This window comes from Cetorhinus maximus, chromosome 3 (assembly GCF_964194155.1).
Source record: "Cetorhinus maximus chromosome 3, sCetMax3.hap1.1, whole genome shotgun sequence".
NCBI classification, from domain to species: Eukaryota; Metazoa; Chordata; class Chondrichthyes; order Lamniformes; family Cetorhinidae; genus Cetorhinus; species Cetorhinus maximus.
This window is the reverse complement of record NC_135881.1, coordinates 15,175,940-15,197,954: the sequence shown is the minus strand read 5'-3', so window position 1 is coordinate 15,197,954 and position 22,015 is coordinate 15,175,940. Positions and strand designations below refer to the sequence as shown.

Genomic DNA, 22,015 nt, shown 5'->3' with positions numbered 1-22,015 from the left:
TTATAAGATGCCGTCAGTGCCCCAGCACCCCAAAAAAAGTTAACTTAAATAGCCTCTTCAAAGATCTGCAAACGGGTACAATAAGAAGAATCTCACCATGCTGATTAATTTATCCAGCAGCATGGCCAGTTCTGTGGGTGGGGCCAGCTTTTACAGCAATGTATTTAAGCAAGCGCAAAAGGTCATGGAAACTCAATTTATCCTGTGCTTGAAACTCCATGACCTTTTACGCTGGTTTGGCTGTTGGAAGCTGTGTTGGAAATGTGAGCAGAAGCGTGTCCAACAGGTCAATGTGATGTGTCTATTGCCTGGATGAAGTGAGTTAGCATGCTTTCCACTTTTGTACTCTAGCTTGCTTCTCATTTTTAGCCTACATCGCTGGCAGCAATAGGTTCTGATGAAAGGTCATTGGCCTGAAATGTGAATTCTGTTTCTCTCTCCGCAGATGTTGCCTGACCTGCTGAGTATTTCCGGCATTTTCTGTTTTTATTTCAAATTTCCAGCAAATGCAATATTCTGCTTGTTGACCATAGAAAGCCTGCCTGTCATGGGGGAGGTGGATATCGAACCCACAGTGGAGGAACTTAGCAAAGCTATTGACTCACTTGCCACAGGCAAAGTTCCAAGTGCTGATACTATACCCACTGAACTCATCAAGTACAGGAAACTGGCACTCCAGCAGCATCTGCACAAACTTCGCTGCCTCTGATGGAGGGAGGGGGCAGTACCCCAGGATATGTGTGATGCAAAGGTTGTGACCCTGTTTGGGAACAAGAGTGACTGCAGTGTTTACAACAACTGTCAAGGTATTTGCCCATGTTTTCCTCGTCAGACCGCAGATTCTGGCTGAACTCATCTATCCCGAATTCCAGTGTGGTTTTAGGACTGGAAAATCTACAATTGTCATGATCTTCTCAGTCTGGCAGCTGCAACAGAAATGCGGAGACCATTATATATCGCCTTCATCAATCTAACCAAGTCATTCGACCATGTGAGCGGAGGAAGTCTATTTAAACTACTGGAGAAAACTGACTGCTTGCTGAGGCTGCTCTTTTATGTGTGGAATGTGATGTCCTCTTTCCATGACAACATGATGGGTAAGGTCAGCTATGACAGGACAACACCGGAACCCTTTGAGATCCGCTGTAGCGTCAAACAGGGATGTATTCTGGCACCAACACTCTTTGGCATGTTCTTCTCTTTGCTGCTGTCATATGCCTTCAGGTCATCGACAGAGGGTGTCTACTAACATACCAGACTGACGGAAAACGGTTCAGCCTTTCTCACCCAATATCCAAGATGAAGGTGCGCCAAGTCCACATCAGAGAGTTGCTCTACACTGATGATGCTGCACTAGGTTTCTACACCAAGGAACATCTTCAGTGTGTTACGAATGTACAGTAATTTTCATAATGTTTTTATGGTTTGTTGTAAAGTAGATTTGTGGGTGTGAATGTAGATGGTTCTCTCTGTATGATTTAATTACATTTGGAGTCTTTGCTACTTTGCTGGGAGTTGAAGCGGATCTGCGGGAGACAGTCAGGAGCTGAGCAGCGCCTATAAATACAGACCAGGGATTCGAGTGAGGCCTACCTTGCTTGGAGTCAGAGCGGAGCTGAGCAGCGCACTCTTCCACTGTTCCAGCTGCTGTGAGGCAGCAGGGGAGGAAAAAGATAAAAAAGCCAACTGTGACGTCACAGGAAGCTAGTAAGTTGATTGGCCGGTAAGTGCTCAGTCTAAGGAACAGTGTGTGAGAAACCGGCTTAGGACAGGCAAGTTCAGGTACATCTTTAAATAAAAAGAACTAAAACTTTAAATAAACCAAAATTTGAAAACTTTAAAATTAAAATAAAACAATAGAGATAAAAAAGCAATAAAAATAAAGTAATTTAACCAAACATCTAAAACACATACCTTTGTAGTTAAGAAGCATATAACCTTTAGTTGTCAGTGGTCCTAGCATTCAATAAACATAGTAAATTGGAACATACATAGGAAGAAAGTAATTAAAGTAAATTAACTAAATAACACAAGTTAGAATGGCAGGACAGGTGTTACGTTGCAGCTGTGAGATGTGGGAGCTTTTGGACATCAAGGCAATCCATGACAAACACATCTGCAGGAAGTGTAAGCAGCTTGAGGAATTCCAGATCAGGATTATTGATCTGGAAGCCAAAATGCAGACACTGCGCAACATAAGCGAGGGGGAGAAACACCTGGATACTTTGTTCCAGTAGACAGTCACACATCTTAGAAGAGGGTCATCTGTTTTGGCAGCAGTGAGGGACAGGAGGATGTGACTGTCAGTGAGGCAGATAATGGGACCGAGCAGACAGTGGTGGAGGAGCCTCAGACTTTGTAATTGTCAAACAGGTTTGAGGTGCTCATAACCTGTGTGGATGAAAGCGAGGTCTGCATGGTGCATGAGCTGACTGGCCATGGCACTGTGGTGCAGGAAGCCGTTCAAGTGGAGGGAGCAAAAAGGAATATAGTGGTAGTAGAGGATAGTATAGTGAAGGGGATTGAAACTCTTCTGCAGCAAAGAGTAAGTGTCCAGGCAGCTATGTTGCCTGCCCAGTACCCAGGTTCAGGACATCTGCTCTGGGCTGGAGAGAAACTTGCAGTGGGAGGGGGAGGATTCAATTGTCATGGTTCATGTAGGTGCAAGTAACATGGGTAGAACTAGGAAAGAGGTTCTGCAAAATCAGTATGAGGACCTAGGTACCAAATTAAGAAGCAGAACCTCAAAGGTAATAATCTCTGCATTATTACCTGAGCCACGTGCAAATTGACATAGGGCAAATAAGATTAGAGAGATGAATGTGTTGTTCAAAGGCTGGTGTGGGAGAAGTGGGTTCCGGTTTGTGGAGCACTGGCACCAGTACTGGGGAAAGTGGGGGCTGTACCGTTGGGACGGTTTACACCTGAACCGTGCTGGGAAGAGCGTCCTCACAAATCACATAACCAGGGAAGTAGAGAGGACTTTAAATTAAACAAGAGGGGTGAGGAATCAAGCTTGGGTAGAGGTAACAATTCAAGGTGTAGAGTTAAGACAGGAGAGCAAAATAGTAAGATGAGAAATGAGGGTCAGAGAATGGCAGGAAGGGACAGAGAGAAAAAAAGCTAAGAATACATCAACAGTCAAGACTAGATATTACAAAGGTAACAAAAAGACAAAACTGAAGGCTCTCCATCTGAATGCGCATAGCATTCATAACAAAGTAAATGAAGTGATGGCCCACATTGCAAAGTAAATAAATATGATCTGATAGTAATTACGGAGACGTGGCTGCAGGACAACAAATATTGGGTCCTTAATATTGAGGGGTACATGACATTCAAGAAGAATAGGAAGCTATGTGGAGGGGTAGCACTGTTAATCAAAGAGAGCATTGGTGCAATAGTTAGAGGTGACCTTGGCTCAGGGGATCAGAATGTAGAATCGGTTTGGATGGAGATGAGGATAAAAGTCATTAGTGGGAGTGGTCTACAGGTTCCCTAACAGTAGCCACAGTGTAGGACAAAGTATTCAAGAGAAAATATTGTGTGCTTGTGATAAAGGGACGGATATAATCATGGGTGATTTTAATCTACACATAAACTGGAAAAATCAGATTGGATGTAGTAGCCTGAATGAGGAGTTCTTAGAATGCTTTTGAGATAGTTTCTTAGAGCAACATGTTCTGGAACCAACCAGAGAGCAGGTTATATTAGACTTGGTATTGTGTAATGTGACAGAATTAATTAATGACCTCGGAATGAAGGTACATCTAGGTAGCAGCGACCACAATATGATTGAATGTTACATCCAGTTTGAAAGGGAGAAGAGTGGGTCTAAAACTAGTATCTTAAACTTAAATAACGGCAACAAGTGGGGATGAAAGCTGAGCTAGCTGAAGTGAACTGGGAGACTAGGCTAGAGGATAGATCAATAGAGAAGCAGTGGCAGACATTTAAGGGGATATTTTAGAGTATTCAAAATAAGTATTCTTAATATAAAGAAAAATTCTGAGGGGAGGACCCACCATCCGTCGTTAACTAAAAAAGTTCAGGAAAGCATCAAACTTAAGGGAAAAGCATACAACTCCGCAAAGATGAGTAGCAGGACAGATGATTGGTCAGGATATAAAGAACGGCAGAGAATGACTAAAAGGTTAACCAGGAGAAAGAAATTATAGTATGATAGAAAGCTAACTAGAAATGTGAAAACAGATAACAAGAGTTTCTACAGGTATTTAAAAAGGAAAAGAGTAAGTAAAGTGAGTGTTGGTCCTCTAGAGAGTGACAGTGGGGAGTTAATAGTAGATAGTAAGGAAATGGAGGAAGAAATGAACCAATATTTTGTTCTGTGTTCACTATAGAGGATACAAAAAACATTCCTGCATAAAAACATAGCTGCAAATCAGGAGGTGAAAGGGGGAGAGGAACTTAGTGAAATTGAAATCACTAGGGAAATGGTACTGAGCAAATTGATGGAGCTGCAGGCTGGCAAGTCTCCAGTTCCGATGGACTACATCCTTGGGTGTTAACTTGCTGGCTTGTTATTTTTAAATCTAAAATCTATTTTGGACTGTTGCCTTAAAGAGGGTGTGTAACTGGGCATCAGGTTAATTAGGAATTTTAGGATTTGTTATAGTATTAAGTAATTGTAGTCTTATGTACATGCTTGATATCTTTTCTTTTGTTCATAAATATTTTATCTTAATTTAATTTTTAAAATCTCTTAAGGTTTTGGTGAACTCATTACTTCTGAATTAGTGCACACATCTTCTCGTACTAAATACAAATTGCAAAACTGTTGTGACAACATAAGCAAGTTTCCCTTGTGGATTTGGTCCGCCTGGCACACATCATCTGCTACGTCATAACAAGCGGCACATGGACAGAGTTTGGTTTGACTATCAGCATCAGGAAGACAAATGTCATGGTCCACGATGTTGCCACACCGCCATCTATCAGCATTGACAATGTGACACTGGAGGTTGTTGATAGCTTCACATAACTTGGCTCCACAATCACCAGCAATCTGTCACTTGATGCTGAAATCAACACATGCATCGCAAAAGCTGCAACTGTTATGTCCACTCTGAGTAAGAGAGTGTGGGACAACAGCAACCTGACTGAGAACACCAAACGGTGAGTCTACCAAGCCTGTGTCCTCAGCGCACACCTCTGCAGTGGTGAGACCTAGACAACATATGCTAGGCAGAAGAAGAGGCTGAACAGTTTCCACCTTCACTGTCTCAGGTGTGTCCTTGAAATCTCTTGGCAGGAATAGGTCACCAACTCAGGGATCCCATGGTTTGCTAATTCCATCGGCATACACTTATTGCTAAGCCAATGATGTTTGCGCTGGCTCAGCCACGTTCGTTGGATGGATGATGGCCATGTACAAAAGGCCTTCTGCATAGTGAAGTGGCCACTGGGTCACGACCTCCTTGGCATCCATATCTCCGTTAGAAGGACACCCAGGCGAGATATGAAGATGGAGGATATTGATACTGACAACTGGGAGACAGTCACTAATGGCCGTGACCTCTGGAGGCTGACTGTCTGGAAGAGCTTTGGAAGAGACAAGGAGAAATGAAAAGTTCAGCTGGTCGAGAAGAGGGCCCAAAGAAAACAGAGGCCAGTGAATCATACGTCATCTAAGCCTACTTCTTCCTCTTCCTCTGCAGCAAATTTGGCAGAGACTGCCATGCCAGAGTGGGGCTCCTGAGCCACACCAAGCGTTGCTAAACACAAAAATAAGACAGAAAGTGCTGGAAAACTCAGCAAGTCTGGCAGCATCCGTGAAGAGAGAAACAAGAGTTAATGTTTCATGTCCAATATGACACATCTTCAGAGCTGGGGTATCATAGGATCTTTTACGCCTGCCGGAAGTGGCTGACAGGGTCTCGGTTTAATGTGAAAGACAGCACCTCCAATGGTGCAACACTTCTTCATTATTGCACTGGACTACTAGCCTTGATTTTTGTGATCAAATCCTGGAGTGGGAAAGCAAGGAAACCAAGATGGCTCCAGTATCGCAAAGCCCAAGAATCAGTCAGGCAGAAACTCAAATTTACTCAAGGATGATCCAGATCTCCAGGGTTTCCACTTACGTTCTCTCCCTCTCTCTCTCTCTGGCTGGGAAGAATCCTTGGAATACAGCCAGTCTGAAGGCATGTTCGTGCTAACAATTCTCCACTGGGACCTCTCTTGCTTAGACACAAGAACACAAGAATTGGGAGCAGGAGTTGGCCATTCAGCCTCTTGAACCATGTTTCACCATTCGATCAGGTCATGGCTGATCTGATTGTGGCTTCAACTCCATTTTCATGTCTGCCCTCCATAACTTTTGCTGATCAAAAATCTGTCTAATTCAGCTTTGAATATATTCAATGAGCCAGCCTCCACTGCTTTCTGGTGAAAAGGATTCTACAGACTAATGACCCTCTAAGAGAAAAAAGTGCATGCATGCAGGTTCTGAGCGAGGTCCTACAAGGTAACATCTGTGCTTGCTTTCTGCATATAATAATGCAAAACTCAAGTTATTCACCAAAATCAAAGTCTGAAAATAAGAACATTTTGCATTCTTTCACTTTAACTATTTAAACTTAAGCTTGAAGAAACCTATTCTCAGGATATTGGTGACATTGGCAAAGCCGCATTTATTGCCCAACCTGAGTTGCCCTGTGAAATTGGTGCTGGGTCTTCTCCTTAAACCACTTTACTCCCTGTGGCACTTACACAATGAAGTCAGGTATGAAATTCAGATATCCAAATGTCTTGCAGTCAATGAATCTAGCAAGCTATAACAGAGGGACTTTTCTCTCTAAATCATACAAACAGGAACACTGGAATAGAAACACAGCAACAGGAGTAAGCCATTCAGTTGCTCAAGCTTGTTCCTCTATTCAGTGAGGTCGTAGCTAATCCATATCTCAACTGTATCTACCCGCCTTGGTTCCATATCCCATAATAACCTTGGCTAACAAAAATCTAACAGTGTCAAGATTCAAAGGTATTAATTAAGATAGTTTCTACTGTTTTTTGTGGGAGAGTTTCACATTTCTGCTACGCTTTGCTTGAAGAACTGTTTTCTAATTTCTCTCTTAAATGGTCTGACTCAGATTTTAACACGATGTCTCAATTTTAGCGCACTTCATTGGTCAGCAGTCTCAATTGGTCAGCACTCTCCATCGGTCAGTGCTCTCCATCGGTTAGTGCTCTCCATTGGTCAACATTCTCCATTGGTCAGCATTCTCCCATCAGTCAGTGCACTCCATCAGTCAGCACCTTCCATCACTCAGCACTCTCCATCGGTCAGCGCACACCATCGGTCAGTGCACTCCATCGGTCAGCACTATACACCAGTCAGCATTCTCCATCAGTCACTGCTCCCCATCAGTCAGCATTCTCCATCAGTCAGCGCTCTCTCCATCAGTTAGCACTGTCTCCATTGGTCAGCATTCTCCATCAGTCACTGCTCTCCATCAGTCAGCGTTCTCCATCAGTCAGCTCTCTCTCCATCGGTCAGAGCTCTCCATCAGTCAGCGTTCTCCATCAGTCAGCTCTCTCTCCATCGGTTAGCACTGTCTCCATCAGTCAGCACTCTCCATCGGTCAGAGCTCTCCATCAGTCAGTGTTCTCTATCAATCAGCTTTCTCCATCGGTCAGCACACTCTCCATCAGTCTACGCTCTCCATTGGTCAGCAATCTCCATCGGTCAGCACTCCCCATCGGTCAGCGCTCTCCATCGGTCAGTGCTCTCCATCGGTCAGTGCTCTGCACTGGTTAGCGTACTCTACCAGTCAGGGCTCCCACCAGTTAGCGCTCTCAACCGGTCCACCAGTCAGTGCCCTTAACCAGTCAGTGCCCTCCACCGATGTCAGTGCACTCCACCAGTCAGTGCACTCCACCAGTCAGTGCACTCCACCAGTCAGTGCACTCCACCAGTCAGTGCACTCCACAAGTCAGTGCACTCCACAAGTCAGTGCACTCCACAAGTCAGTGCACCCCACCAGTCAGTGCACTCCACATGTCAGTGCACTCCACAAATCAGAGCACTCCACAAGTCAGTGCACTCCACAAGTCAGTGCACTCCACAAGTCAGTGCACTCCACAAGTCAGTGCACTCCACCAGTCAGCGTACTGTACCAGTCAGCACACTCCACAGGTCAGTGCACTCCACCAGTCAGCACACTCCACCAGTCAGCGCAATCCACCAGTCAGCGCAATCCACCAGTCAGCGCAATCCACCAGTCAGCGTACTCCACCAGTCAGCGCACTTCACCAGTCAGCGCACTTCACCAGTCAGCGCACTTCACCAGTCAGCGCACTCCACCAGTTAGTGCACTCCACCAGTCAGCGTACTCCACCAGTCAGCACACTCCACAGGTCAGTGCATTCCACCAGTCAGTGTACTCCACCAGTTAGCACTCTTCACCAGTCAGCGTCCACTCCACTAGTCAGCGCATTCCATCAGTTAGTGCATTCCACCAGTCAGCGTACTCCACCAGTCAGTACTCTCCACCGGTCAGCGCAATCCACCAGTCAATGCACTCCACCTGTCAGCACACTGCACTAGTCAGTGCGCTCCACCAGTTAGCGTTCTCCACCAGTCAGCGTTCTCCAGCAGTTAACACACTCCACCGGTCTGCACTCTCCACCGGTCAGCACTCTCCACCAGTCAGCCCACTCCACCAGTCACCAGTCAGGCTCTCGAGCTGTAAGCACACTCCACCAGTTAGCACTCTTCACCAGTAAGCGCACTCCAATGGTCAGTGCTCTCCATTGGTCAGCGCTCTGCACCGGTCAGTGTTGACCACCAGTCAGCACACTCCACCAGTCAGCACATTCCACCAGTCAGCACATTCCACCAGTCAGCACATTCCACCAGTCAGCACATTCCACCAGTCAGTGCTCTCCAGCACTCAGCTCACTCCTCCAGTCAATGTACTTCACTGAACGTACTCTACTGGTTAGTGCTCTCCACCAGTCAGCACACTCCACCGGTCAGTACTCTTCATCAGTTAGTGCACTCCAGTGGTCAGCACACTTCAACAATCAGCACAATCCACTGGTTACTGTACTCCATTGGTCAGTGCACTCTACCGGTTGGCACTTTTATCGGTCAGGGCACTCCACCAGTCAGTGCTCTCCACCAATCAGCGCTCCCCACCAGGCAGCATTCTTATTGTCAGCGCACTCCACTGGTCAGCGCACTCCACCGGTAAACGCTCTCCACCAATCAGCACTCTCCACCATCAGCGCTCCGCACCAATCGGCACTTCAGCGCTCCCCACCGGGCAGCATTCTTACTTGTCAGTGCACTCCACTGGTCCGTGCACTGCACTAGTCAGCAGGCTCCACCAGTCCATGCTCAGCCATCCAAGAGTCAAAATCATTACCTCCCCAAAAAAGACTGCTTAAACTGAAGGGATCAGCAGAGTCACAGATACAGAACAACAAAGCCAAGGGAAGAGTCTTTAGGACTAACCATTTCACCTTATCAAATGAAAGAGGAAGAAACACTTCCAAACAAAAAATAATGGGGGAGCTAAAGTTAGAAAACATAGGAAAGGAATAATGTGAAAATATTTATCCAAACTCATATGCAATGACTGACAGAAATAGAGATGCATAGAGGCAAAATCATTTAAAGCATTATTATTGCCTATGTGCAAAATAGTGATGCCTTTAAAAAGAAGCACCAGGTAGCAGCAAACACATCTATTTTATATGAATCCATCTAATCTAGTCACATTCAAGCTTAAGGGTGCAATGATAAATTATAGCTTTCAGGTAATGATTTTTTAAATTGATTTGTTGCTTTGCTTTTATTTTTTTTGCGAGTGATTAAAGTTTGTGTACAGAGGAAGAGAAAGTAAAAATCAATAGGATAGCTGGGAGACAGGATTTGACGCTGCACTGATGAGACATGTTGTGGCACTCCAGCGAGCTGGGGAAACATTAGCGCTGTAGGCAAAGTCGAAGTGAGCAGCCAACGCAGCTTTTAAAAGAAACTGGCCCACGCGTTCATTAATATAAAAATATCACTGATACATTTGTTTCAAAAGAAGGCTAACGCCTGTAAAAACAATCTGCATTGTGAAAACCGACTTTTATAAGAGTCGGCAGGTGTACGTGTGTGTTCAGCAATCCTCATTCCCATGTAAGACATTTGGCCTAATTAAATCATCTTAATGGCTACAAGCCCCAATACTGCACTGATTTATGGAATTAAAATGTGTCTTGCAGCAAAGTCAATGGCTAATTACTGCTGCTATCAAACGACGGGAGGGAGAATCTGAACTGATTTTATACAAATGGTAATTGTATTTGACAGCTTAATTGCTTGCCTATTATTTTTACTATGACTGCTCCACAACCAGCTTTCTTTACTTCGTTGAAATGTAATCAATTTCCTTTCCACAGATGCTTTCCAGCCAGGATGTGGACAACAGTTTACTTTATAAATCTTTGCCTGCTATTCTTTCCAAAACAGCTGCAAAATGAAAACTCATTTTTACACCACTTTCAGCCCCTGATAAATTGTATTCCATCAGCCACTGTGCAGAAACTAATCAATCCAATCTGGAGCCTCTGGCAGCCCGAAAACTGGTAGGCTCCTTCATACTCTACTATACCTCATGTTGAACCCTGGGGATTTGTCTTAATTTAGGATGTTCGCTCCTCCTTTCCTGCAGGTGCTCACTCATGCTGGGGTACAGTTTCACAAGCACACCGCTATTCAGGTATTCAGATCCCAATTAGGGTTGCCAATTCTCCAGGATTGCCCTGCAGCTTTCAGGAAACATGGATTAATAACCAGGGTAAGAAACTCAGGAGAAAAGTCATGGAGGGTTGGTGGGGGGGGGGATGCTTAAAAAAAATTGTGGCTCGAATTTTCCAGCCCTGTTGGCATCGGGCCTTCATGGCAGGCGGGGAGAATAATATGGCGCGAAGGACAAAAATCGCTTTTACGTCATCGTGAAAACAAGTTTGTGATCGTTCGCTCCACCCGCCAGGGATCAGGAAAGCCGGGAAGCAAGTGCGCTGGGATTTGCGCAACCTCAGGTTTTCCGCAGGTTCAGGGTGCCATCAACTATGCTCACATGGAACTTAGATCTCCATGGCAACAAACACTCAACTATGTCAACCGCAAGGGCTTCCATTTGCTGAATGTTCAGCTGGTGTGAGACCATCACAAACACATCCTGTAGGTCTGCACACAATTCCCAGGGAGCATCCACGACTCCCAAATCCTTAGTAGGTCTCAGATTCCTGGCATTTTCCAGGGCCCACAGAGGCTGCAGGGTTGGATCTTAGGGGGCAAGGGCTACCCACAGACAACGTGGCTGATGGTGCCCATGCGGCGGCCTCAGACTGCAGGAGCGCGACGGTACAATGACCCGGACTTTGGTGGAGCAAACGATAGGCATATTGATAATAACATTCTGATGCCTCAACAGGTCCAGTGGAGCACTGCAATACAGTCCTCAGAGGGTGTCACGCATCATCATCGCTTGCTGTGTGCTCCACATCCTGGTGCTGCAAAGGGGGAAGGACCTAGCTGAGGAGGAGATGGAGGAGCTGCATGTATCCTCTGATAAGGAGGGCGGTGAAGGGGATGAGGGTGAGGAGGTCCTCAAAGGGGTGGATCCAGGCGATGAGGCCATCGCACTGGCCAAACGAGGCAAGCGCTCTCGGGAGGTCCTCATAGCCGCAAGATTCGTGGAGAATAATGACGAGATGCAGTGAGGACAGTCCTAAGATCCTCACCTTGCATCTGTGAATGTTTGACTCTTGTGTGGCTGATGGCAGCGCACATACCCTCAGTGCTCAGGCTCATGTCATGGAGACAAAGCGGAGGCCCAAATAGCTGCTAGATTCCAGGAGGATGATGACGACGTGCAGTGAGGATCTTTCCTCGTTTGGCCAGTGCGATGGCCTCATCGCCTGGATCCACCCCTTTGAGGACCTCCTCACCCTCATCCCCTTCAACGCCCTCCTTATCAGAGGATACATGCAGCTCCTCCATGGATCTTCACATTGCCTCTGCGAATGTCTGACTCCTGTCTGGCTGAGGGCAGCTCGCTTGTGCTCTATGGTCAGGGTCATACCATGGAGATGCAGCCATGAAACTTTAAGTGCACCTGATCCTTTGTCAGCCTTCAGCACCTGACCCTTTCAGAAGCACAGCATCACTGGTCACAGATGTTGAAGAGATGGGTGGGCCAGCCCCACCTCAAAGGTGCTGAGAGATGCCCACGACATTCTGGCAGCTATAACAAGCACCAGCGAGGTGCAGGCAGTCAGCACAGCAACGGTCCAGGTCATTGCCGGCGATCTGGATGACTCTATTTTCAAAGTCTGCGTGGACCTTGATGTCAGGCATTCCTCCACTATTCTACATCCTCTTCCTTTTGTTATGTGCCAGCTTGTCCTGCATGAAGACAGGTGGAGAGAGTGTAAGCAGGACGCCTGCCAAGCCAGATGAGAAGGCTGCCTGGCATGTGTGGGTGGTGAGTGGCACCATGGACGGGATGAGGACACGATCCACATGGCAGATGAAGGTGTGTATGAGAGAGTGAATGGTGATGTCTCTTGAAGCCAGACCATTGCTTTGGTCTGAAGGTTACACATTGCACAGGGAAGAGGCCCTGGACTGAGACACCTGCCTTTATGTTGTGCAGAAACCAAGGTTTCACGTCTGAGTGACATTGACACTGTTCATCATAACAAGGAGCCATAAGCAAGGAGACAGTCTAGGGTATATTGTATTATTTACAATAGTAAACATTAAGTACAAATGATTGGCATTCATGCCCAGGCTGTGTAACTACATCTTCTTAACCTTCCTAACCCTGCTGCTACGTCTTGGTGCTCCCCTGACATCCTCAGAGGACACGGAGGCAGCCTGCTGACTGCTAATCCCTGTTTGTGATAACCTAGTAGGGCGTCCTCTGAAAGGCAGAGACCTGGGGGGCCCTGGGCTCCTGCTATGTGGCAGTGGCACCCTCCTCAGACAGTGGAGCTGGAGCTGCTGGGGTTACAGGAAGAGAGGATTTGGATGGGCCGGTCACTCCTGCAGTCACCTGGGTGGACGGTCCGGGGTGTGCACCCGCTGATCCTCCTCCCTATTGGTGCCCGAGGGCCCCTAGCCGACTCCTTGAGGAGAAGAGGAAGCTGAACTGAGATCACGCTGCCACACACCTCTCTCGCGTTGACAATGTTGGAGGCCAAGTATGGCATCAGCGATGAAGTTCAGCCCGTGCAACAGTGCAGGACCAATGTTCTGGGCCGAAGTCTTCATGGCGGCTGCCATGCTGCCAGTGTTGACCTCGGTGCATTGGCATGCCGATGCTATCACCTCAAACTGAAGGCAGATGGACTCCTCCATTGTGCCTTGCAGTGCAGTGGACATCCCTTCCTGATGTTTCCGAGCTTGCCTTTGCAGCTCCAGCAACTGTGACATGACCAAGTCCAGAGGATCTTCATCTGGCTCAGACTCAGCAGATTTCCAGCCTCCAGCAGTCCTCCAAGAGCCAGAAAATTGGGAAGTCACTGCCGCCACCTGCTGTGGATCAGACAGTGCAATTTGCTCACCAATGTGACCCTGAGACTACTCTAGAAATAGGTCCCACTGAGGTGTGTGTCTCTGCACTGGTGCAGGGTGTGGTTGAGCGCTGTGATGGGTCTTCAACTAGGGTATCATCAGATTCTTCTTCCGAGGTGCCTTCGGGGCCTGTGTCTTGGACCTACATCGTGGACTCTCTGGGCTGCTTCTCAGGTGTGCCTGAGAAAGCAAGGAGAAATAATTAGTACATGGCAGGGGCTTGCAGAGCAGGGGAACTGACTCACAGCAAGGTTGTCTGAGGGATGTTGCACTGCAGGATCCTCACTAGGTTGAGCACCACCTGTCTCACCGTCAGCACAGGAATGGTCCAGATTGTTGCCGGCCAGCTGGATGACTCTACTTTCAAAGTTTGTGAGGACCTCAATGTCCTCCACCATTCTGCAACCTCTCTCTTTTGTTGTGTGCCAGTTTGTCCTGCACGAAGACAGATGGAGAGAGTGTAAGCAAGATGCCTGCCAGGCCAGATGAGAAGGATGCCTGGCATGTGTGGATGGTGAGTGGTGCCATAGACAGGATGAGGACATGATCCACAGGGCAGATGAAGGATGTGTGTGAGAGAGTGAATGGTGATGTCTCTTGAACTGTTAGTGAATGAGGTCCCTGTGGATGTGTGATGGGTTTGTGATTGTGTGAGTTGAGAGTGATGAGGAGAGTGACTTACCCTGGAGGAATGGAGGAGACCATTCACCCTTTTTCAGCACTGGGTGGCTGTCCTCTTTTGCAGGGCATTGGCACTGACCACCCATGCCCCTGCCTCTCATGCTGGATTTGTCACCTTGCTTGTTGGGCTTCACCCAGACTGGGAGTAGAGGACTTCACGGTGGGCCTCCATTGCATCCAGTAGGCGCCCGAGGGAGGCGTCGCTAAATTTGGGGGCAGCATAACTTTTGCAGCAGCTTCCGATGCCTTTGAGAGAGGTAGTTCTGTGCAGGGTGCCCTTTAAACATGGTACCCGGATTACTGAAGGCCTGAGGTGACAACGAGGCGGGCGATCAGAGGCCACCCCTCCAGCAATCCAGTGTGTTTCCCGAGAATGCATTATTAATGAGTCAGGATGCACTGGGAATGAGAAGATATGGTGCGAAAACCCGCCATTGTGGCCGGCGAGTAAAACGTCCTTTTTCTTACTCGTTACCATGCTTTGTACAAATCTGGGATGATCTTGCCCTGTGTACTTCCTTCATTTTCTTAGAACACTTTCTTTTATTTGTTATAAAAATATTGGAGATGTGGGCCTGAATTTTGTCAGTGGTGTACCATTCCCAACAATAAAACCAGAAGAGGGCACCACTTCCACTCTGAAGAACGGTCCTACAGACTCGAAACGTTAGCTCTGTGTCTCTCTCCACAGATGCTGTCAGACCTGCTGAGTTTTTCCAGCGTTTTCTGTTTCTAAACCACTTCCACTTTCTTGCTTTTTTCCATTTCCCACACAATTACAATTAAAATTTAAGATGCTGGCAACATGCATGGGATACACGTGCAAGTCCACATTGGGACTCCAGAATAAGAGATTTTAACCTAGCTTCTTTCAATAAACTCAGAATGATTGATTTATTATAAAACAAAACTTCTTTTAAAACAGGTTGCAAGAACCGGTTAACACACAATTTGTAATCTGGAAGTGTAACTATCTATCCCTTTAAAAATATCTCTACAAACACACACACACACACACACACACACACACACACACACACAAAGAAAGGTCAATGGAATAGGGTCTCTACAGAGATTGGCGGATAAAGAAAAACATTATGAAAAGGATGAAGTTCACAGGGTTTTGACGCTGTCGATCTGGTGTTCCCTTGTGTGACGACAGAACGCTAGCCCTGGAGGTTCTCACCAATAGAGTTTCAGCGTGGAGGAGAATAAGTTTGGACAGGCAGCTATGTTAATTATTTCAACTGGAATTAAAGTAGCCTTAGTAGGCCTTTGACAGTTCGGCAGGCGCGCAGCCGACCCCAGTACACGCCCGCCGAACTCAAGATCTGAATGACGCATGGTAACGTCGGGACGCACGCCCAATGTCACCGCGCATCATTTTATGCGTTGGAGAGCAGGTCGCGCCCCTGCTCGCCGAACTGAAGATTCTGCCCATGGTTTCCCAACACATACAAGCCCTGGCAAGAAAGTATGCCTGATTCACACAAGCACATATTTCACAGTGGGAAATTAATGAAACAGAACTGGGGGGAATTTTGTCAGGGATTGTTGTAATACGTCTTTAGGGGATTGCAGTATGACATCACTAGAGAGGAAGTGTGTCATGCCATCCAGTTTTAGATTCACTTTTGCTTTCAAACAGTGCACAGCACAGACAGCTTTACTGCTGATGTGTCTTCAAGCTTTCTGTCCATGTATATTTGTTCACATATGCCTAGGATTAATAAGTGAACCCACAATGTGTTTACCCAATCCCCTATGAGTGATTGGTGCTTTTATATCATTATAATACACACAACATATTGTGCAACAGTGGTTCCTTCTAAACCACACTGTACTCAGCCTGGCAGTAAGATTCAGTATAGATATGATATGGTGAACTGTTTTAGATCACGCTACATGGCATAAGATGACCTTCAACATTCTGGTCAGGCCACAACGAAGACGCTGTGTTGGGGAGTTTTGAAAGCGCAGTGTGCTGACCGTACAGAAAACCTTTGAAGACACAGTGCTCCAATAAAAATCTGGTAAGTAGATGCATTCCTTGTGGTGAAATTGCAGGCATAGCCTGTCAATTCAGTGAATGGGACAGCACATCGCGAGGACCAGCACCGGGTTAGCTCAGTTGGGAGAGGCAAATGACCACGATGTGGGCCGGATAGATAGCGAGCGAGGGAGAGCAGGCAAAAAAAGTAATGAAAATCGGGCCAGAGAATGTTGCAATTATAATGGGCAGAGATTCAGAAAAGTGCGCAAAAGTAACTTCGGCAACACTCAACCCAGGTACTATAGGAGAAGTAAGGTCAAAGGAATATTGTCAAAATGTCCACAATATTCCCTACTTTAAATTGGGATGCAGCTGACCTACCATCCGAATTCAAAATGTTTAAACAGTGTACAGAGCTATGGTTTCTTGAATGAGGTGTGTCTGAACCAGACAAGCAAGCCATAGAAATTTGCCTAGCAATTGGGAACAAAGGTCTACACAGGTACTTGAACATGTCAGGATTAATAGCAGAAGAGCTAAAGGATCCCCAAATGATCATTGGAAGACTGGCTCAGAATCAGGTTAAACTTCTGTATCCATCGACTAGAGTTAGTGTCATTTCGACAACGGCCTACAGAGTCCATAGACCACTTCATCAGCAGATGCTGAGAAAAGGTTATGCACTGTGATTTTTCAGATGCAGAACTAGCAGACAGAATTGTTGAATTGTTGAACTTCAATGTAAGCATTCCAGCAAGATCTGCTAGACAAGCCCCAAACATGTAGCATTGAAAAGCTACTTAAGGATGGAAGTAAGTGCGAAGACAACCTTGCAGGTCGACGAAGCTTACAGGTCCTACGTACAACCCTAATTGTTAACACACTTACTAGAACACCTAAACCTAGCAAGACATGTGGAAGGCTGGCCTCCTGTATGCACCAAGAAATGTCCAGCTTTCCACTAATTCTGAAAGGCATGTGGCACAAAATGCCATTGGTAGTGGCAGTGCACTAGAGCAAAGGCTGATGCAGCTACAAAGAGCCATGCACAGATCCAGACTATAAAAAACGGGTACATTCAAGAAATAAGAATGACCATCCAATATCCCGTCAGAAACATATACATGAGGTGACTGACAAACCAAAACTTGACAAGACGAAGAGCAGGGAACACATGATTCACACCGTCAATCTCGTGGAAATCATAGAACATAGGTGCCATCACTCACTCATGCATGGGCACAGATCAGATGAGAAGACTCGCAAGAGAGACAGTCCATTGGCTGGGTATGAACAATGACATTGACATCGTCATCAAAAAGTGCGTGGCATGTCATATGCCGAGTCAGCATAAAGAACCATTGATTCCACATGAAGTTCCTACCCATCCTTGGTCCAAAATCGCAACAGATTTCTTTCATGTCCATGGCACTGGCTTCATCATGATCGTCGACTACTTTACCAAGTACCCCGTCATTTGACAATTGCACAATACCTTAAGCACAACTGCCGTGCATACTCTAAGTGCTATTTTCAGTTTATTTGGTGCACCTAGAGAGATCATTACGGATAACCATCTGCAATTTATTGGTAAGCCATTACAGGATATGTGTGAGAAGTGGAATATCAATCACACTACTTCTTCTCCTCACTACCCTAGATCTAATGGCCTAGCAGAACGAATTATTTGAATGATGAAATCCCTAATTCTCAAATGTAGACAGACCAAGCTACACATTGCAATGTTACACCTAAGAGCAACACCTTTAAGTGCAAGTATTCCATCATTGGCAGAGCTCATGTTTGGCCATGTACCAATTTGCCTACTTTCACCCATTGTACTCTCTCAGAAACTAGAGAGCAATTTTTAAAACTACAAGAGAATATGACCAACTTGCACAATAAAAATGGGGGTACAGAATTGCCAAGTTTACAGTTGGGACAACAAGTTCGCATCCAGGACCCCACAGAAGGTACATGGCAACCAGCCAAGGTGACAAAGATTTGTTCAGAACAAAGATCCTACGAAGTCATTATATACAAAGGCACAATGGTGAGGCATAACTGAAGACCAATCAGATCTATTCCAGCTCCTCAACAACTGCACAGTCCTGTTGCATCTAGGACAAAATCTAAAATGCAACCAGGAACAACATCCAAGAATGACAATCCCACAGACCATTGAGTAATTAAAGACACCTCCAGACAAGGTTACCATTACAAGATCTTGGCGTACCAGCAGATTACCTCTGTGCTTTACAGACTCATAATCCATCTGCTCTATACACTTATGTAATGGTAACTAAACATGAACATATATTGTAAATAGTTATACTTCTTGGGAAGGGGGTTAAATATCTTTAGAAAGGAGAATGTTGTAATATGCCATTAAGGGATTGCAGCATGACATCACTAGAAAGGAAGCGTGTCATGCGATCCAATTTTAGTTTCACTTTTGCTTTCGAACAGGGCACAGCACAGGCAGTTTTGCTGCTGATGTGTCTTCAAGCTTTTTGTCCTTGTATATCTGCACCTAAAATGTGTTTACCCAATACCTTACGAGTGATAAGTGCTTTTATATCATTATAATACACATGACAGGGACTTCCTCTTTTAGTGATTTCTGTCTGGAAAGGATGGAGCACAAGGTATTTCAGCAAGTGGGAAAAGGGTTAGAGATCTGGCATTACTGGATTCTATCCAGAATCACACCTGAGCCTGACCAGATAACACGGTGGGTGCACTTCCAGACGCCTTCTTTGTCAAGCAGACAGAAAGCGGTCTACATCCCATCTTTCTCTTCACAGGTACCGATGTTTTACCATCACCTTCTGTTTCATTTCAGCATTACAAATAGATTTCTACTAGATTTTGTGTTTTATTTTCAATTTTGTTCATTTTTTGCACCTTGTTTTCTTGTTATTCTGCTTATTTTGTGTTTAATTTGTGGCATTCATTGTGGTAAAGGATTCTCAACATTGCAACAGTGATTACAATTCAAAAAGTACTGTAAAAGGCTGTAAAGCGCTTTGGGACATCCTGAGGTCATGAAAGCCGCTATATAAATGCAAGTATTTTTCTTTTTTAAGGGATGTTAAGGGATAAAACACCTTTCCAGTTCAGGCCTCAAACATTCACAGGGTACTTAGACACTTTGAAGTTTATACAACTAAATTGAGGAAATGAAATCTTAAGGCTGGATTCTTAGCCTTCTTCTTCTAGCCTTTCACAGTCCCGACTTGTCTCTCACAGTAAGCTAACTGTTAGATGCAGAGTAAAGTTCCTGTTATGATTTAGGCTACTTTCAAGCAATTTTTATTAGTGCTCAACACAAAAATTAGCATCCATAGGGAAGCACATATTTTCACTGAATTTGTGCGTAACGTATCCAGGGTAGTAAGCCTTTAGAAAACCAAGGAAACTGAATATATGACAGCATAGAAACATAGAAAAATAGAAGCAGGGGTAGGTCATTCAGCGCTGCGAGCCTGCGCCGCTATTCAACATGATCGTGGCTGATCCTCTATCTCAACGCCGTAATCCCGCTGTCTCCCCATACCCCCTTGACAAAAGGTCATTGACCTGAAATGTTAACTCTGTTTCTCCCTCCACAGGTGGGATCTGCCTGCAAAGTAACTCCTGGATTTTTTGTTTATATTTAAGGAACTTTTTCCACCATTGAGGCGTGCACTGGAAATAACAGTGTACACTTGTTAGCTCTGACAAATACAAAACAATTCACTGACATACCGGCCGGGATTTTCCGGCCCTATCGCGGGCGGGACCCGCCGTGGGCGAGGCGGTGCCCCAGTCAAAAGTCCAGTGATTTGCGGTGGGACCGGGAGGTCCCGGCAGTGGGCGGGTGCTGAAAATCCCACCCACCATTAGCTCAGACTACAAAGGATCATTTGTATTAAGTGGCATTAGACAGAAGCAAAAAGAGAGCAGCAGCTGATTTTCATAAATTCCAGCACTTTACTTGTTACAGCAGCAGAGGCGGCTATTTGGTCTGTTGAGTACACGCTATATCTCCACAAGACCAATTTGGCTAATCCCACTCCCCTGAATCATTTTTTTATCTTAAGGTGCTTATCCAATTCCTTTTGAAAGCCACAATTGAATCACCACACTGTCATGAAACTATTAATGTATATAATATTATTGGAAAATATTTTTCTTTTAAAATAGAGGTTTAGTCTGTGGGTGTGTATTAATTGGATTAAAGTCAGCTAGTCTGGGTGCTTTGATGTGTACTAGGTTTGAGATGTAAGAGAGATAGAGTGCATTTGCATTTTTTGAATACAGCATTCAAGAAGTGGGGTGAAAATGATACTTACCTAGCAGCTACCAAGCAATATGTTTATATTACTAATAAAATTTGTACTATGAAAGGGGTTTCATTGTTAGAAGGTGGAGTTCAAAGAGGCTGGTGAGACAATGCGAATTTGCATTCAATCAGCGGGGGTAGGTATAACAAAGCAATCATTTTGGGTGTGCATAGCAGTGGCAATGTAAGATCAAAGCCTGTAAGCCTACCACTGTGTCTGCAAGGAACCAAAGTGAAAAGAAGCTCATTTTGCATTCATAAGGTGAAAATGCTTTGCCTGGTGTTTGGTTAAGTCTATAGGTTGCTGTTGCCTTAATGGAGATTAGTTTGGGAATTTGTTAAAAGTTATGATAGTAGTACTTTGTAGCCATGTGTATATATATTTTAACCTGGGTAAAGTAATAAAATATTTCATTTAGTTTAATGTAAAACCTCGAGAAATGGTGGTCTGATTCCTGAATTTAGAGTCGCATCTCAAACATGACACTTAAAATGATTGGTTATGACAGTTGTTTAAAGTTTCCCTCTGGGATTTTTAAATAACTCCGCTTTACCAACTGCATCGGTCATAACACACACTCTGAGGCAGTGCATTCCAGATCCTAACCACATGCTGCATAAAAGAAATGTTTTCTCATGTCACCTTTAGCCATTCAATGTTCCCATTTCAAAAAAATTAGATTGTGAAGATTTCATGAAAGAAGTTGTTGCTCTTTGAAAAATTTCAGCCCTTGATTTGCATTGTTGTGCATTTTACAATATTATTTATTCCATTAAAAATAATTTTGGCAGCAAATCAATGGCACATCCATATACAATGCTGACCGCTTGAATTCCCAAAATTAAATCTAGTCGGCACATCATAGCACCAGAAATGAGCATCTCTAAAAAAAAACTTGGAAAATTGTGAAAAACAGCTATGAATTAAGTATTAGAAATAAAATCATTATTATAGGAATATAGCAGGAGTAAGTCATTCTGCCCCTCAGACCTGCTCTGCCATTCAACTAGATCATAGCTGATCGTCTACCTTTTCCCACACTATCCCCATATCCCCTGATGTCATTATGTTACGATCCCCAGGTGAGGTTATTCCTGGACAAGCCTGATCCCAGAGGGGAACCCAACTTGATATATCCTAACTTTGTTTGTTTAGATACGTGGAGAGTAGCTACCGAACAGAGGCACAGGAGTCAGCTGAGGAACTTTTAACAAAAGAATAAAACATTTATTCAACAAGAAAAGATAAACTATACTACACATACTCCTTCACCCACAACTATATCTTTACAGATGTATATAGATTTGTAAGGATTACACAAGTTACAAAAGCTATCTCATACTCTAATGTTCACAATAAATGTACGGTCCATGTAAACTATCGCACCCTGTGGTCAGACACACCACA

The 22,015-nt window shown here is 45.0% G+C and overlaps 1 protein-coding gene across 6 annotated transcripts in view; it reads right to left on the bottom strand.

Moving 5' to 3' along the window:
* xylb (xylulokinase homolog (H. influenzae)) overlaps nucleotides 1-22,015 on the bottom strand; it is a 234,638-nt gene that overhangs the window by 46,923 nt on the left and 165,700 nt on the right. For 3 of the 6 annotated variants that reach the window (XR_013575300.1, XM_078536759.1, XM_078536773.1), the window contains 2 exons: nucleotides 1,487-1,647; nucleotides 606-685 (listed from right to left, as the gene is read on the bottom strand). The exons of 2 other annotated variants lie outside the window; for them this stretch is intronic. Coding sequence is in view for 2 of the 4 variants with exons in the window: in XM_078536759.1 (XP_078392885.1) it covers nucleotides 606-685; nucleotides 1,487-1,647 (241 nt within the window). In the remaining 2 variants the exon portion in view is untranslated. The remainder of the gene's footprint in view (nucleotides 1-605; nucleotides 686-1,486; nucleotides 1,648-22,015) is intronic. One more of the 6 variants, XR_013575305.1, reaches the window with a different exon arrangement.